The sequence below is a fragment of the Pseudogymnoascus verrucosus genome (assembly GCF_001662655.1).
Source record: "Pseudogymnoascus verrucosus strain UAMH 10579 unplaced genomic scaffold scaffold_23, whole genome shotgun sequence".
NCBI lineage: Eukaryota > Fungi > Ascomycota > Leotiomycetes > Thelebolales > Thelebolaceae > Pseudogymnoascus > Pseudogymnoascus verrucosus.
The window spans coordinates 221144-233752 of NW_017263674.1; the positions used below are offsets into that span (position 1 = coordinate 221144).

A 12609-nucleotide genomic window follows, 5' to 3' on the forward strand; every position below is an offset into this window, starting at 1 on the left:
CTCCGCTGATTCGCTACAATTAGCGTGCGTCACGGGGGACCGACGGTTCCAAACCGCCGTCTGAAGGTTTTCCAACCCGGACCGGACCGCCCCATGGCCCGGTCTAGGGTCGGTCCCCCGTGGCGCAGGCTAGCTACAATTGCTCTAACAAACAAACATGCTGCATTTTGCACAGAGAGGCACACCGAGACAACGTCTGCTGGCATTGCATCCTCTTTTTACTCGGTCAAATCTTATCTTCCACTGTAAAGACCATCGCCTACCAACTTATCTTGCTACATGTAATATACAAGTATCGCACGCTTGCTCGAAACCCCGTTGCCTCTTCCTTAACGCTTTTACAAGGCTGCGGTCTGTGATATGCGATAATGGATCCTGTTTCTTTAGCCGGCCTTGGTCTTGGTGCAGCTTCAATCACTTTTCAAATATTTGAAGGGATTAAGATGGGTTCGTAACGAGCATAACCCTTCCCCAACGGGACCTCCATCCTAGATCGTATGCTAACGTCGCATATTGGTAGGTTACGGGATATTTGAGGATGCGGCCGACATGCCAGAGCACTGTGAATCGCTAAGGCTGAGGCTGCGGCTCGAATGCACTCGCCTCCTAGACTGGGGCGATCTTTCTGGCCTTTCGGAACCCGAGAATCATTCGAAGTTCGATCGGAAGCTAAAAGCAAATCGGGCAACTATTATAGCCCTTCTGAGCGAGATGAAAATGATAATCGACAAGATCCAGAAGATAAGTCTACGATCTGACTGTATCCTGCTCCCCGGCATCGACATCGCAGCGGCCCAAGGAACTAGTATGGCTAAAGAGCTGCATCTAGCTAATGGGAAAGAAGATCTTAAGGGCGTCGACATAGAGCAGTTTTGCAGCATTCTTAGGCCCATGGAGGACCAGCTCAACAACAAGAAGAGAACCCTATTAACAAGGAGTTTGAGACGAGTTGTAGATATCGGCCAGGGTATAGCAGACGTTGCTAAACAGCCCGGCCGCATTCGCTGGGCCCTAAGTGATAAAGAAGCATTCCAGACCCACGTTAGGCGTCTAAAGGAGCTAACAGACTACCTACATGAGACTCTTGGTGATCACCAGATGAGCATCCTGATTGAACAGACGAAGGAGACGTGCATGGCTATGCTGCAGATGACGAGCTCCATTAGCGAGATGAAGGAGCTTATTGAGGCAGTCGAGATTGCAACTAGCCATGCCAGTATTGAGTCGGAAACACGCGCCTGGCTGCCTCTTGGTGACTTTGTAGATAGACAAGCTTCAGTCAGCGAGTCTGTCTCAACAATCTCTATACTAGAGCGTCGAGAGACGCTATTTACCCAGCTGACAGAATTTCGATATCATGTAGCTAGCCTACAAATTGGTGTGCCAAAGAATAGAGAGGTAACGGGTCTTAAACTCCAGGGGAGGGAGCTAGATAATCTAAAGTTCGACCACACCAGGGCGACAGGCAACGGCCGGACCCCGGCAACCTATCTGGGAGCGGCAGCTTGGGTAGAGTGGAAGGCCTACCGCATCACTCGACATAAAGATGAGCATGGCAAATTCTATTACGGCCCTACGCCTCTCGCCACGGCCAACCTAGAGCGCTTAGCAGCCATTCTCCACATAGACAAGCGGCCAACACAGTTCCGCGTGCCGCTATGCGCCGGATACTTTGATGACGAAATCAACGAGCGCTTTGGGCTTATCTATCAAGTGCCCTACGCAACACCGCAGTTGGCAGAAACCATCTCTCTATCCCAACTATTGCTACAGCAAAATAGCCTCCCCCCTCTCCAGAGCCGCATCCGTCTTGCCAAGGAGCTTGTGACCTCTCTCTACTTTCTACACGCCGTCAACTGGCTACATAAAGGCCTCCGCGACGAAAGCATACTTGTCCTAACGCAGAATGGACGTCCGGACTACTCCCAGCCATTCATCAGCGGCTTCGAATACTCCCGCCCGGACGAAACTGACCTTACTACGACCGCGGCTCCGGATACTTGGGCTGTATACGCCCATCCAGACTACCAGGGCTTCGACAGGAAGACTTACCGCAAGACCTTTGACATTTACAGCCTAGGAATTATCTTGCTTGAGATTGCCTTGTGGAAACCGGCCGAGGAGATTCTCGGCTTTGGGCAGCCCTCTGTGTCTACTGGAGAGAAGAACAAATCTCCGGGAACAATGGACGAGTCTCAGGAAAAGAAGGTTTATTCGAAGGATTCTCTACAAGATCTCAAGAACATCAGGAGCCGCCTTCTCATAGACGAGCCGTCTCTGCTCGAGCAAGTCCGCGCGACGATGGGATCTCGGTATCACGACGCGGTGAAATCCTGCATCGGTGGTCTTGAGTATTTCAACCTTCCGACTGAAGCCGACGAGACTAGCCCAGTCATAGCGACTCTACTCCAGCAGGCGTATCTCCGTTTAGTGGTGGATATCTTACGAAGTATCAGAGTGTGATCAGTAGCTCGTTGCCTTAGCTAGATCGCACCGATAGTTCTCTTTAGTAAATAGGTATAAGTCTTCCACGGTGAGTGCGAACTTTGTCATCTGTGGATGGTTTATAAGTTTTGGCTCCAGAAGCCATCACTTATCGTGGGGATACACAAGTGGAGGTGTATAGCAAGTAGGGAGCCCTCAAACCAGCCCTGTACGCCACCACCACCAGGGAGCGTGTTATAGGTGTGCGAGATGGACCAACCAAAGACGGCAGTTGTTGAGATTCCGATGGTGTAACATTGCAAGCGGAGAGTCAAGAGAAGGAATTCGCCAACAGGAGATATTATTTTATTTTAAAGAAATCCACGTCAAACTAATGGATATCCACAGCAAAATTGTCTTAACAGAGACCTCTCACTCTCCACGACAGCATGGCTCTGGTTATTTTCAGGAGATCTTCCAAAGATCCACAGGACGAGGATCCACAACCGCTGCGAAAACGATGTTGGAGCGAGTAGCCGCGATCAGATATTCTCCACCACCCACCTCCTTATACCCCATGACTTTTCCACCCTCGTTACAATTTGTAAAGATCCATTGCAGTCCCAGTGCCGCATCCCAGCTACATCTACCAGTTAGTTACGCGAGCCAGAGAGAAAACCAAGCACGGGAGAGTAGGGAAGGAAGTATGTAACTCTTACCACTTCGCGGTAGAGAAAACGTATGGAACGTCCCAACCCAAATTCGCTCTATGTCCGTTCTTGTTTAACCCACTAATCTTAGCGCTGCCAATCCTGCAGAGTTCGCGTTCTCTGCAGGTATAGTCGCCGAGGGCGACGAGGTAGTTGTAGCACGCAATTACGTCGTCGACGTTGGCGGCATATTCGGATCCCTCGCTAGAGCTACGGCAGCGGGTGTGCTGTGTGTATTTATCATCAACCCGGGTCGCGACTGTGGATGGTTGGTTAGTTCGTTTGCTGGGGTGATAAAATGGGGTGCGGGAGTGGGTGGTGTTATGGGGGTAGGTGGGACTTACGGGCTGGGGGGGGCGTGGTGAAGAGCTGCTCGGAGGTCAAGCCGAGTTCTTCGAGGGAGGGAAGGCCTTTTCCTGGGGTAAACTCGGGGTATGAGGCCGATACCACTACGATCATGGTGGCGACGAATATTCTGGAAGGGGCCATTTTAAACATTTTTGTGACGGGGATTTGAGGTTGGAGTTTAGGAAGAATCGGGGGCAGTGACGATTGAAATGGGAGGGGATATTCAACGTTATTTAAGGGGTTCATTGCGGCGCCGGATTTCATTGTTGTTTTTGCATTTGGGCCGTGATCCTTCGATCCTTCGATCCTTCAGCTGTTCGATATACGACCTATGAATCCCTTCAATTCTCGTCGCCAAGGTCTTCTTCGCTAACCATTCAAATCAAACGTCGTAAATGTAGAATACTTAGTCACCGTATGAACCCATCTCTTCAGCCTTTGCAAATGTACATCACTATTATGATTGATGTGTCGATATATTAATAGAACTATCCTGCAGAGAGCACTCTAGATGTTTATTCATCTCTATCAATTAATTTCTGACGACCCGGGGCGCCGACGTGTTCGGGTGGGGGGGGGGGGAGCTATTTTTACACACTCCTCCTTGGCATGGATTTGGCATTTCCGTTTCTCCTGCCCTTTCTCATAGTGTTAGAGCAATTCAAGTCACCTATGCCCTCACTACTCAAACTACACCGCGTATGGTCCCCTTTTTTCACCACACAGATAGGACTAAAGGTTTAAGTTTCTATTATTAAAAGAAGGCGTGGGGTATATGTGAAGAATGCAGGGCTCACTTCAATCGTTCTCATCCACCAGCCTTCAGTCCCTACCCGTATCTATCAGCCTTTGCAAGTGCCCACTAATACATCTCTTCATCAGAGTCTAGATGTAAACCAACAGGCTCATTTCCCGAAAGAAATTCCCCAACGCCATAATTTCCTACAGCCAGAGCCACGTCCAGCGGAGTCCTGTCACGACCGTCCCGTGCTGCCGTATTAGCGCCCCTTTCAACTAGGAGCCGCACTATATCAATAGGTATCCCTCTGGCGCCGGCGGCGGCATGAAGCAGTGTGTTTCCCTTATCCAGCTTAGCATTCACATCCGCACCTTCGTCGAGCAGGATCCTCATGGCATCTAGGCGACACTTGCGCAACGCTTCGAACAGCGGCGTGTACCCGCCACCTTCGAAACACCTTAAATTGACATCACTACCGGCATCAATCAGCAACTTCAGCGCATCTAGTGGCGCATAAGCTGCTGCTCGATGAAGTGCTGACAAGCCTTTGACGTTTGTTGATGTAACCTCGGCACCTGCCCCTAGAAGAATTGTGATCATGCGAGCATCCGCCCCCTTTGCCGCCCAGTCAAGCACCGCTGCCCCCAAATTCGTTCTAGCAGAGACTTGACTCCCATGGCTGATGAGCAGCTCGCACATCTCGTGTTGATTATATCTCGCAGCCCTATGCAACAAGGTTGACCCATCTTTTTCCCGACTCATGGGATCGCAGCCCATGCTTAGTAGAAAACTGACCAGCTCTAGATTCTTTGATTTGACAGCCATATAGATTGGCGAGCGGTTTTCGCGGTTACCCGTGCAGACCTCTGCACCTCTGTTAACAAGCAGCATTACGATATCTAGGTTTCCGTTGCTACAGGCGAAATCTAGAGGCGTCCATTGCCGTCCGTCAAAAGTGGAGACGTCTGCACCTCTGTCAATAAGCAGCTTTGCGACATCTATGTTTCCGTTGCTGCAGGCGAAATGCAGAGGCATCGATTGCCGCTCTTCGATAGCAGAAACGTCTGCACCTCTGTCAATAAGCAACTTTGCGACATCTAGCTCTCCATTGCTGCAGGCGTAATGCAGGGCGGTCCATTGCCGCTCTTCGATAGCTGAGACGTCTGCACCATGGTCTAAAAGAAGCTGCACGACTATAGGGTAGCCAAACATAGCAGCTAGATGCAGCGGCGTGCGACCTTTATAACCGGTGATAGTATAATCCGCTCCATGGCTGAGGAGGACCTTGACGGCATCATAATGTCCGCTTTGAGATGCAGCTGCTAATGGCGTTGTGGAGCAGTCGCCCTGGATCTGTGGGCAGGACACCCACTTCAGGGCGAAATTATGTTCTACGTGCAAGAGATATTCGAGGATATATACTTGGTTATTCCCGGCCGCGAGGTGGAGCAGCTTGCCCATGTCGATATCAGATATTATTCCAACGGACTGCGCATTCTGTAGAGTTTTGAGCTGGCCCGTCCATGCTGCCCAAAATGGCGACTTTTGGTCGACCGCATCGCGACGGTAGAGCGAGGGGGTTAGTAAATTGTAGAGGTATTGATTTACCCTTAAGAACGCCGCTAGCTCATTTTGTGAATGGAGTTCGCCTCCAATAGCTAGTAGAAGCTCGGCTGGGAGATCGAGGAGCTGCATTGAGGAGTTGCATCGATAAAAATTATCTGGATTTATCGTTCTTGGGGGCGAAGCGCAAAGTCTATGTTGACAAATTTGCAGTCAGACTGTTTTTTGAAGCGCCTTGGGGAACAACTTTGGTTGGCTGGCCAAGATTTACATTACATAGGACACCCCATCACATTTCCCTTCACAGCGCAACAGGGTCCTATTGCCATAACTCCACCATCAAGCTTATACTATGCCTTATATATAGAAGGGTCTCTTATCCGAGCCCCAAGTCCCACTACCATATGAGAAATTGACCAGCCTTGTGGTTATCGTGGCGTATAATTTCATCCCTCTACCTTGAAATACTTTTCCCTCCACTCCCCCTCCAACATACCCATCTCAATACAATCATGCCATCCCCCATTCTTCCACGCCACCTCTCTCGTCCTCCCCTCCACCACGAACCCCAACCGCTCATACAATCTCCTCGCCCCCTCATTGAAAGAGAAACACCCAATGCTCACCCTATGCAACCCCGCAACCAGGAATCCCCACTCTAATACCCACTTAATAGCCTCAGACCCATAACCCCTCCCCTGCGCCGCTGGGACGATCCGAATACTCATCGTACAACTCCTGTGATGCGGATGCGTAGTGTGTTGGAGATTTACATATCCGATGATACTCGGGGTTTGCGGGGCGGAGGGGTTGGGGATGCAGACTAGGACTCCGAGAAAGGCCTCGCGGAAGCCGCGCATGAAGCTGTCTACATCCGCTGAGGACGCGGGCTTGACGAGGTAGTTTGTTGCGTTCTCGGAGCTGGTGCGGTCGGAAAGGATCGAGTGGATGAAGGCTTTGTCGCGGGGAGTGTCTTCTAGGCCGCAGTACATTAGACGCTCTGATCTGAATGAGGAGGCCATGTTTATTGAAGGGTTGGGATGGATGGAGATGTTTGTATCGGTTTAATAGTGGTGGAATGCGATGAGTTGCTTTACGCTGATTGCGAATCGAAAATGAACGGCGCCGTTTCTACGAGGCTGTAAGCTTCGGCGGGTTATATGCCCGCCGTGACTCACTTAATAGGCCCATGCCAGGCAGTCAGCCTAGACCACGCCGATCGAGTTAGTACAGGTTACGCAACAAAGAGACCTTCCTATATAGTATAGATCAATATATGAAGCTACTTGCTCATCTGATCCTAGGCTCGAAGACAATTTACTTCATTTGATGATTGATTTTGATGGTAATTGAACTTTGTTGGATTTTTTGTTTATACAATGTCTAGGCTACTTGATACAACACTCTAGGTATAATTCCATCTTCTCTCTCTCTGTCTCTTGTTCTCACATACATCTTCCTCAAGGGAGGTGGGAGGTTAGTTTGGTTTAGTCGCTACGCGGTGTGTTGCGGTCAATCTCGCGACGCATCTCATGCTTGATCTTGGTGAGCGTTCCAGCGCCGCCGTAGACGAGTCTGTTGAATTTTGTCAGTCTTCCATATCCCTGTAGGTCGCAAAAAGATAAAAGGGGATAAAACTCACGCTGTATAAATCTGCACCATATCCGCACCCGCCTCCAAAACCTTCAGCGCCTCCTTTCCATTCGTAACCCCCCCACTCCCAAACACCGTCTTCCTCTCCCCACTCCTCCCCTTATCCAACTCCTTCCTATACTTCCTCACCAAATCCACCGTCCCCTCAAACAGCTGCGGTCCCGAATAACCTCCAGCCTCCTCCCTTAGTATCCTCTCCTCCTCCGCCGGCAGGACGAACCCAGCGGGAACAGGCGCCGGCCGCCTCTTAGTCGTGTTTCCAACGATGACCCCGTCAACGCCCGAATCCCACACCGCGTTACAGATCCCCTCCACCTGCTTCGCTTCATTCTCATCAGGGGAAACCTTAACCATAACCCTTGGCGCGACCTTCCTGTCTGTCTCCCCCGCAGCCTTAACAACGGCCTTCAAAATCGCCGTCAACGGCGCCTGCGCCTGCAGATCTCTCAGCCCAGCCGTGTTGGGGCTGGACACGTTAACCACCAGCACGTCAGCGTAGCGCGCGAGGCGCTGAACGCAGTACACGTAATCCGCGACGACAGAGTCAATATCATCAGGCGTACTTGCGTTCTTCCCAATCTGCACACCCATCAACTTCCCCTCCACCAGCGATCCCGGCGGCACACCCGCCTCGCCATCAAGCACGCGACGTTCTCCATCATCGCCACCGCCAAATCCGGCAGAGATTGCGTAACGACGGACGCGCTCGCGGAGACGCGCAGCGACAGCGTCGGCGCCAAGGGAGTTGAGTCCGAAACGGTTGATCAGGGCGTTTTGTGAGGGGATGCGGAAGAGGCGCGGCTGGGGGTTTCCGGCTTGGGGCTTAGGCACTATACCGCCGACTTCAGTGTATGCGGCGCCGAGGGCGAGGAGGGCGTCGGGGACGGAGGCGTTCTTGTCGATTCCGGCGGAGGTGCCGAGGGGGGAGGTGAGGACGTGGCCGAAGATTGTGGTGCTGAGGTCTGGACCGGCGGAGGGGGTCCGCTCACGGGGGTGGAGACCGAGGGTGTAGAGTGTTGAGAGCGCGGTAAGGGTGAGGGAGTGTGCTTGTTCTGGGTCGGGAACGAGGTAGCGGAGAGAGGGCACGATGAGATGGCGGTGCAGGGCTGTGAAGCGGGTGTCGGTTGTGGAGAGGTAGGTTATGAGGAGGGCGGTGGTAATGAAGGTCGTGGTGACGAGGCGCTTGAGAGCTGTGACGATGCGGGAGGGGGGAGGAGGGGTGCTGGTCGTGGAGGAGAGGCGGGTGAGGCGTGCTGGGGCGCGGGGGAGGGTTGGGCGCGTGAGGGTACGGAGGGCGAGGGGGGTGCGCGAAAGGCGCGGTAGGAAGCTCATCGTTAGGGGATTGGTGAGGGGTGTCCTCCGCTGTGTAGATGAGGAGTGTGGGTGTTCAATTGGCGGGGGGAGGTGTTGGGGGAGGAAGTGAGGTCGGGGAGGTTTCAAATGTTTTTTTCGGCTAGTCCCGACGTCGCGGAGGGATCCCTGGCAGAATAAAAATTTAGAGTTATCGCGGCGGATCATGGAGATGTAGATCGATAAGGTAAGGGCGCCACGGATTTATTATGGGGTTTTACTTTTTTAAAGGAAATGGTAGTTTACATGGAGAAATTCAGTGTGCGTAGTAGAAAAATTATAAATGTACCACTAAATTAATAGGAGTCTTCTGATTCACTGTGATTAGAGAGAAAGTCAGGCTGGTGATGATCAAATGCGGCAAGCCAGCCTTCCATCTCCTCGGCGTGGCGGAAATCTAGATTTAAGGATCTTGGCTACAGCATCATTGTCCTACATGAAAACTTCTGACAGTACTACCTGCAGTAATATTACCTGATCTACTACACATGAATCTCACCGAGCAGTCATTTCAACACCTCTCACATGGCAAACCGATTTCTTTTAGATCAATCCCTTATATTCCTTCTAATCCGACTCAATGGTCAGTCAAAACGCTTTTCAGGCTGCGTCGACTATTATATGCAACCGCGTGTCTGGTTCGTGACATTATGTCGTACCGTAACTATGCATCATAAGTAGGAGCTATCCCTATGCCCGGCCCATCTGAACGCCAATCTAAATAACAAAACGCATTCATTCATCCATCCACATTCCGCAAAATCAAAACCATAGATCAAGTGGGAACGGTCCGCGCTCTAAGCCGCCAGGTGCCGTCCCAAAACACCACTCAACACCCCCTCTAACACATCTTGTACTCGCACGCGCCCTCGGCCGTCCTCGTGACGTCCTCGGTCTCGAGCTTGTACGAGATCTTGACGTCGAGGTCACGCGGGTTCTGCTCATTGGGCTTGTTGGTGAGGACACCCTCGATCTTCTCGCCTTGCTGCACGGTAAGGACCTCACGCAGGTAGAAGACGGTCTGCTTCCAGTGGGTGTACTTGGTGTGTGGGCCGGTGGAGAAGCGGATGGCCTTGTGGCAGGCGGTGAAGTCGATATCGAACCACGCGATAAGGGCGTGGACGAAGTCATCGCGGCGGGCCTCTAGGACAAAGGGGGAGGTGAAGGCAAGGTCGGCGATGGTGCAGGTGTAGAGATCGAGAGTGAGGACGGCGGTGGGGTCGGTGACAACGGCCTTGATCTCGACGGTGTCGACGAGGGGCTCGGTGAGAGCGGTCTTCTTGAGGGGAGAGTAGTCGAATCCGTAGACGTTGTCCCAGAAGCCAATCTTCTCATCCTTGTACTCACCGTCCTCGATACCAGCCATGAAGATGGTGGCCTTGTCGGGGAAGATCAGTCCGTTGGGAACGAGGTACTTGTCTCTGGCCCAGAGGACGGTGTCCAACATGGACTCGTAGAGAAGGAAGTATCCCATCCACTCGGAGATGATGATGTCAACCTTGTCAAATGGGAGCACAACATCCTCCATCTTTCCTTGTAGGAGGGTGATCTTGTCGGACAGGCCGTTGACCTCGACAATCTCCTTTGCCTTGCCAATAATCGTAGACATGTCGACACCGATAACGTGCTTTGCGCCAGCCTTGGCCGCGAACCTGGACACTGAAGTCAGTGGCGGCGCATAGTGAGCGACAGAGTGTAGCAACTTACATGCTGAGAATACCAGTTCCACAGCCAACATCGAGCACAACCTTGTCCTTGAACAGGTGCTTGTTCTGCACAATAGCGTTCATGTATGACCTGGTTCGGACCTCATCTTTCTGCGAAAATTGTCAGATAAGGGATTTCTGCAACCTGGGAAACGGGCATAGCTACCAACATCTCCTCGTGAATGCCTTTATTGCGAAAGTCTGGTTAGCGGAGGGGAACAGGGATAGGTGGCGCTGTGTATGTGCATACCATGGTGGTTGTAACTGGCAAGAATATTAGCAAAAGCTTGTCTACAAATTCTCGAACATCTCCATGCACGCACCTGTTGAAGTAATGGGCCTCGGACGGCGCCAGGGTCTTGAGATCGGTCGCCATAGTTGGAGATCGTAGGGATAGATAGGTAAGGGTATTGAGGAAGGGTGCGCTGCAAAAACAGAAGTAAGATGTTTATACAAGAAGGTTTTGTTGCGGTGAGAGAAATATAAGAAAGAGAGAATGGAGGGGTGTTTGCGTGGGGAATGTATGATGCCAAGACTTAACGCACTGGGGGCGAACCCGATCTTTTTATTTACATCCTGAATTTTTATCTCCCCCACTGTAAATGCCCGTTAAAATTCAAAATGGCCGTTATGATTCGAGAGCCAGTTTTCTCCACGGTTATAGCCGCTCAAGATGGCGCTAGACTGTTCTGGGATGCGGATTTGGGCCGCATGTCTTGATGGTGCATCGTAGGACCAGCATCACAGCAAAACAAGAGTTGCTCCCAAGAGTCAACTATAACCTCCAAGGCTTGGCCCAGACCTCCAATTGTCACTATTCAAGATGATACTGAGGTATCTACGAAACATTGGAGGCCTCCCTTTTCTCCTTCTCGCCCTATGCCTCTTGATTGGGACCACCAATGCCTCAGTGGGTGACAGGCTGCCGGAGTTTCGGAAATGCCTAGAGGTCCGTCGAACTGCCCCAGCTTCCTCCTGTCCATTCCCCTCCTAACCAGTCTCCAGGTGTGCAAAACAGAGAACTGCAAGAATGGCGACTCCTCCGTTGGTACGTTCCGCGCTCCCCCCACAGCTCTCCCCCAACTGACCACGCGACCAGCCCTCTTCCACCGCCTGCTCCTCTGGACGTGCCCCGCCGAATGCGACTACACCTGCCAGCACATAATCACCGACATGCGCGTCACCTCCGAGCCTCCCCTCCCCATCGTCCAATTCCACGGCAAATGGCCCTTCCACCGCATCCTCGGCATGCAAGAGCCCCTCTCCGTCATCTTCTCCCTCCTCAACTACGCCGCGCACTACCAGGGCCTCCACAAGATCCGCAAGTTCATACCAGAGTCATACCCGCTGCGCAAATACTATGTCAACCTCGCGTACGTCGGCATGGCTAGCTGGATTGCCAGCTCCATCTTCCATACTCGGGACTTCCAGTTGACGGAGGAGCTGGATTACTTCGGCGCCGGCGCGAATGTGCTATACGGCCTGTACTACACCCCCATCCGCGTCTTCCGTCTCGACAAGGGCGGCGCGCGGGCAAAGAGCGTAGTCCGCGCGTGGACGACGCTGTGCATTATCCTGTTCCTAGCGCACGTCACGTACCTGAAGTACTACTCCTGGGACTACACGTATAACATGGCTGCGAATATCGCAGCGGGAATTCTGCAGAATGCGATGTGGACTTGGTTCTCCATCACGCGGTATCGGGAGTCGAAGCGCATGTGGGCGGTGTGGCCGGGACTTGTGGTAGCTTGGGTCATGATTGCCATGAGTTTGGAGTTGTTGGATTTCCCGCCGATAGGGGGGCATTTGGATGCGCATGCGTTGTGGCATCTGGGGACGGTGTTTCCGACGGTGTTGTTTTATAAGTAAGTTCCCTAGTGTTGTGTGTAATGTTGCGTTTACTGATACTCCGTTGTAGCTTTCTGCTGAAGGATTCGCAAAACGATATTGCTGGCGCCAGGTTGAAGGCTTAATAGAGGGCAGGTTTGAGTTTTAAAAGTTGGAATCTATTGTGGCGTCGCTTCATGGAGCTTAATTAAGATACCCAGGAATATCATTAAATAATATCAGAAATAATAAGCCTACTTATCTGGTGCGAAAAGGACCACATACGGAA

The 12609-nt window shown here is 51.9% G+C and overlaps 7 protein-coding genes across 7 annotated transcripts; 2 read left to right on the forward strand and 5 right to left on the reverse strand.

The window, feature by feature from the left end:
• The first annotated feature begins 90 nt into the window (after positions 1-90).
• On the forward strand, positions 91-3453 carry VE01_05657 (uncharacterized protein). Its single transcript, XM_018275120.2, has 2 exons — positions 91-447; positions 521-3453. Exons 1-2 carry the CDS (start codon positions 369-371, stop codon positions 2461-2463), a joined length of 2022 nt encoding a protein of 673 aa, XP_018130210.1. The 5' UTR covers positions 91-368; the 3' UTR covers positions 2464-3453.
• Positions 2722-3732, reverse strand: VE01_05658 (uncharacterized protein). The gene is made up of 3 exons (XM_018275121.2): positions 3479-3732; positions 3144-3393; positions 2722-3064 (listed from the first exon to the last, which is right to left on the reverse strand). The coding sequence occupies exons 1-3, from the start codon at positions 3726-3728 to the stop codon at positions 2890-2892; spliced, it is 675 nt and encodes a 224-aa protein (XP_018130218.2). The 5' UTR covers positions 3729-3732; the 3' UTR covers positions 2722-2889.
• A 517-nt stretch (positions 3733-4249) lies between these two features.
• VE01_05659 (uncharacterized protein) lies at positions 4250-6037 on the reverse strand. The gene has a single exon (XM_018275122.2). It carries the CDS (start codon positions 5914-5916, stop codon positions 4345-4347), a length of 1572 nt encoding a protein of 523 aa, XP_018130217.1. The 5' UTR covers positions 5917-6037; the 3' UTR covers positions 4250-4344.
• On the reverse strand, positions 6038-6894 carry VE01_05660 (uncharacterized protein). Its single transcript, XM_018275123.2, has one exon. The coding sequence runs from the start codon at positions 6804-6806 to the stop codon at positions 6231-6233; it is 576 nt and encodes a 191-aa protein (XP_018130130.1). The 5' UTR covers positions 6807-6894; the 3' UTR covers positions 6038-6230.
• A 238-nt stretch (positions 6895-7132) lies between these two features.
• Positions 7133-8857, reverse strand: URA9 (Dihydroorotate dehydrogenase (quinone), mitochondrial). The gene is made up of 2 exons (XM_018275124.2): positions 7427-8857; positions 7133-7359 (listed from the first exon to the last, which is right to left on the reverse strand). The coding sequence occupies exons 1-2, from the start codon at positions 8767-8769 to the stop codon at positions 7272-7274; spliced, it is 1431 nt and encodes a 476-aa protein (XP_018130131.1). The 5' UTR covers positions 8770-8857; the 3' UTR covers positions 7133-7271.
• A 388-nt stretch (positions 8858-9245) lies between these two features.
• RMT1_2 (type I protein arginine N-methyltransferase Rmt1) lies at positions 9246-11019 on the reverse strand. The gene is made up of 5 exons (XM_018275125.2): positions 10817-11019; positions 10744-10757; positions 10660-10679; positions 10495-10604; positions 9246-10439 (listed from the first exon to the last, which is right to left on the reverse strand). Exons 1-5 carry the CDS (start codon positions 10867-10869, stop codon positions 9629-9631), a joined length of 1008 nt encoding a protein of 335 aa, XP_018130128.1. The 5' UTR covers positions 10870-11019; the 3' UTR covers positions 9246-9628.
• Positions 11020-11107: 88 nt separating this feature from the next.
• On the forward strand, positions 11108-12605 carry VE01_05663 (uncharacterized protein). Its single transcript, XM_018275126.2, has 4 exons — positions 11108-11442; positions 11499-11541; positions 11593-12358; positions 12412-12605. The coding sequence occupies exons 1-4, from the start codon at positions 11317-11319 to the stop codon at positions 12464-12466; spliced, it is 990 nt and encodes a 329-aa protein (XP_018130129.1). The 5' UTR covers positions 11108-11316; the 3' UTR covers positions 12467-12605.
• The last annotated feature ends 4 nt before the right edge of the window (positions 12606-12609 follow it).

Bases quoted from the DNA above. Each gene is read 5' to 3' on its own strand.
- VE01_05659 (XM_018275122.2), bottom strand. From the start codon at position 5,916: ATGCAGCTCCTCGATCTCCCAGCCGAGCTTCTACTAGCTATTGGAGGC.
- VE01_05657 (XM_018275120.2), top strand. From the start codon at position 369: ATGGATCCTGTTTCTTTAGCCGGCCTTGGTCTTGGTGCAGCTTCAATC. The intron at 448-520 runs GTTCGTAACGAG...GCATATTGGTAG, and splicing joins ATTTGAAGGGATTAAGATGG to GTTACGGGATATTTGAGGAT.
- VE01_05660 (XM_018275123.2), bottom strand. From the start codon at position 6,806: ATGGCCTCCTCATTCAGATCAGAGCGTCTAATGTACTGCGGCCTAGAA.
- VE01_05658 (XM_018275121.2), bottom strand. From the start codon at position 3,728: ATGAACCCCTTAAATAACGTTGAATATCCCCTCCCATTTCAATCGTCA. The intron at 3,394-3,478 runs GTAAGTCCCACC...AACCATCCACAG, and splicing joins CACCACGCCCCCCCCAGCCC to TCGCGACCCGGGTTGATGAT. The intron at 3,065-3,143 runs GTAAGAGTTACA...TGGTAGATGTAG, and splicing joins GTTTTCTCTACCGCGAAGTG to CTGGGATGCGGCACTGGGAC.
- RMT1_2 (XM_018275125.2), bottom strand. From the start codon at position 10,869: ATGGCGACCGATCTCAAGACCCTGGCGCCGTCCGAGGCCCATTACTTC. The intron at 10,605-10,659 runs GTAGCTATGCCC...CAATTTTCGCAG, and splicing joins GCATTCACGAGGAGATGTTG to AAAGATGAGGTCCGAACCAG. The intron at 10,440-10,494 runs GTAAGTTGCTAC...TTCAGTGTCCAG, and splicing joins GGAACTGGTATTCTCAGCAT to GTTCGCGGCCAAGGCTGGCG.
- VE01_05663 (XM_018275126.2), top strand. From the start codon at position 11,317: ATGATACTGAGGTATCTACGAAACATTGGAGGCCTCCCTTTTCTCCTT. The intron at 11,443-11,498 runs GTCCGTCGAACT...ACCAGTCTCCAG, and splicing joins AGTTTCGGAAATGCCTAGAG to GTGTGCAAAACAGAGAACTG. The intron at 11,542-11,592 runs GTACGTTCCGCG...CCACGCGACCAG, and splicing joins GAATGGCGACTCCTCCGTTG to CCCTCTTCCACCGCCTGCTC.
- URA9 (XM_018275124.2), bottom strand. From the start codon at position 8,769: ATGAGCTTCCTACCGCGCCTTTCGCGCACCCCCCTCGCCCTCCGTACC. The intron at 7,360-7,426 runs GTGAGTTTTATC...AAAATTCAACAG, and splicing joins ATGGTGCAGATTTATACAGC to ACTCGTCTACGGCGGCGCTG.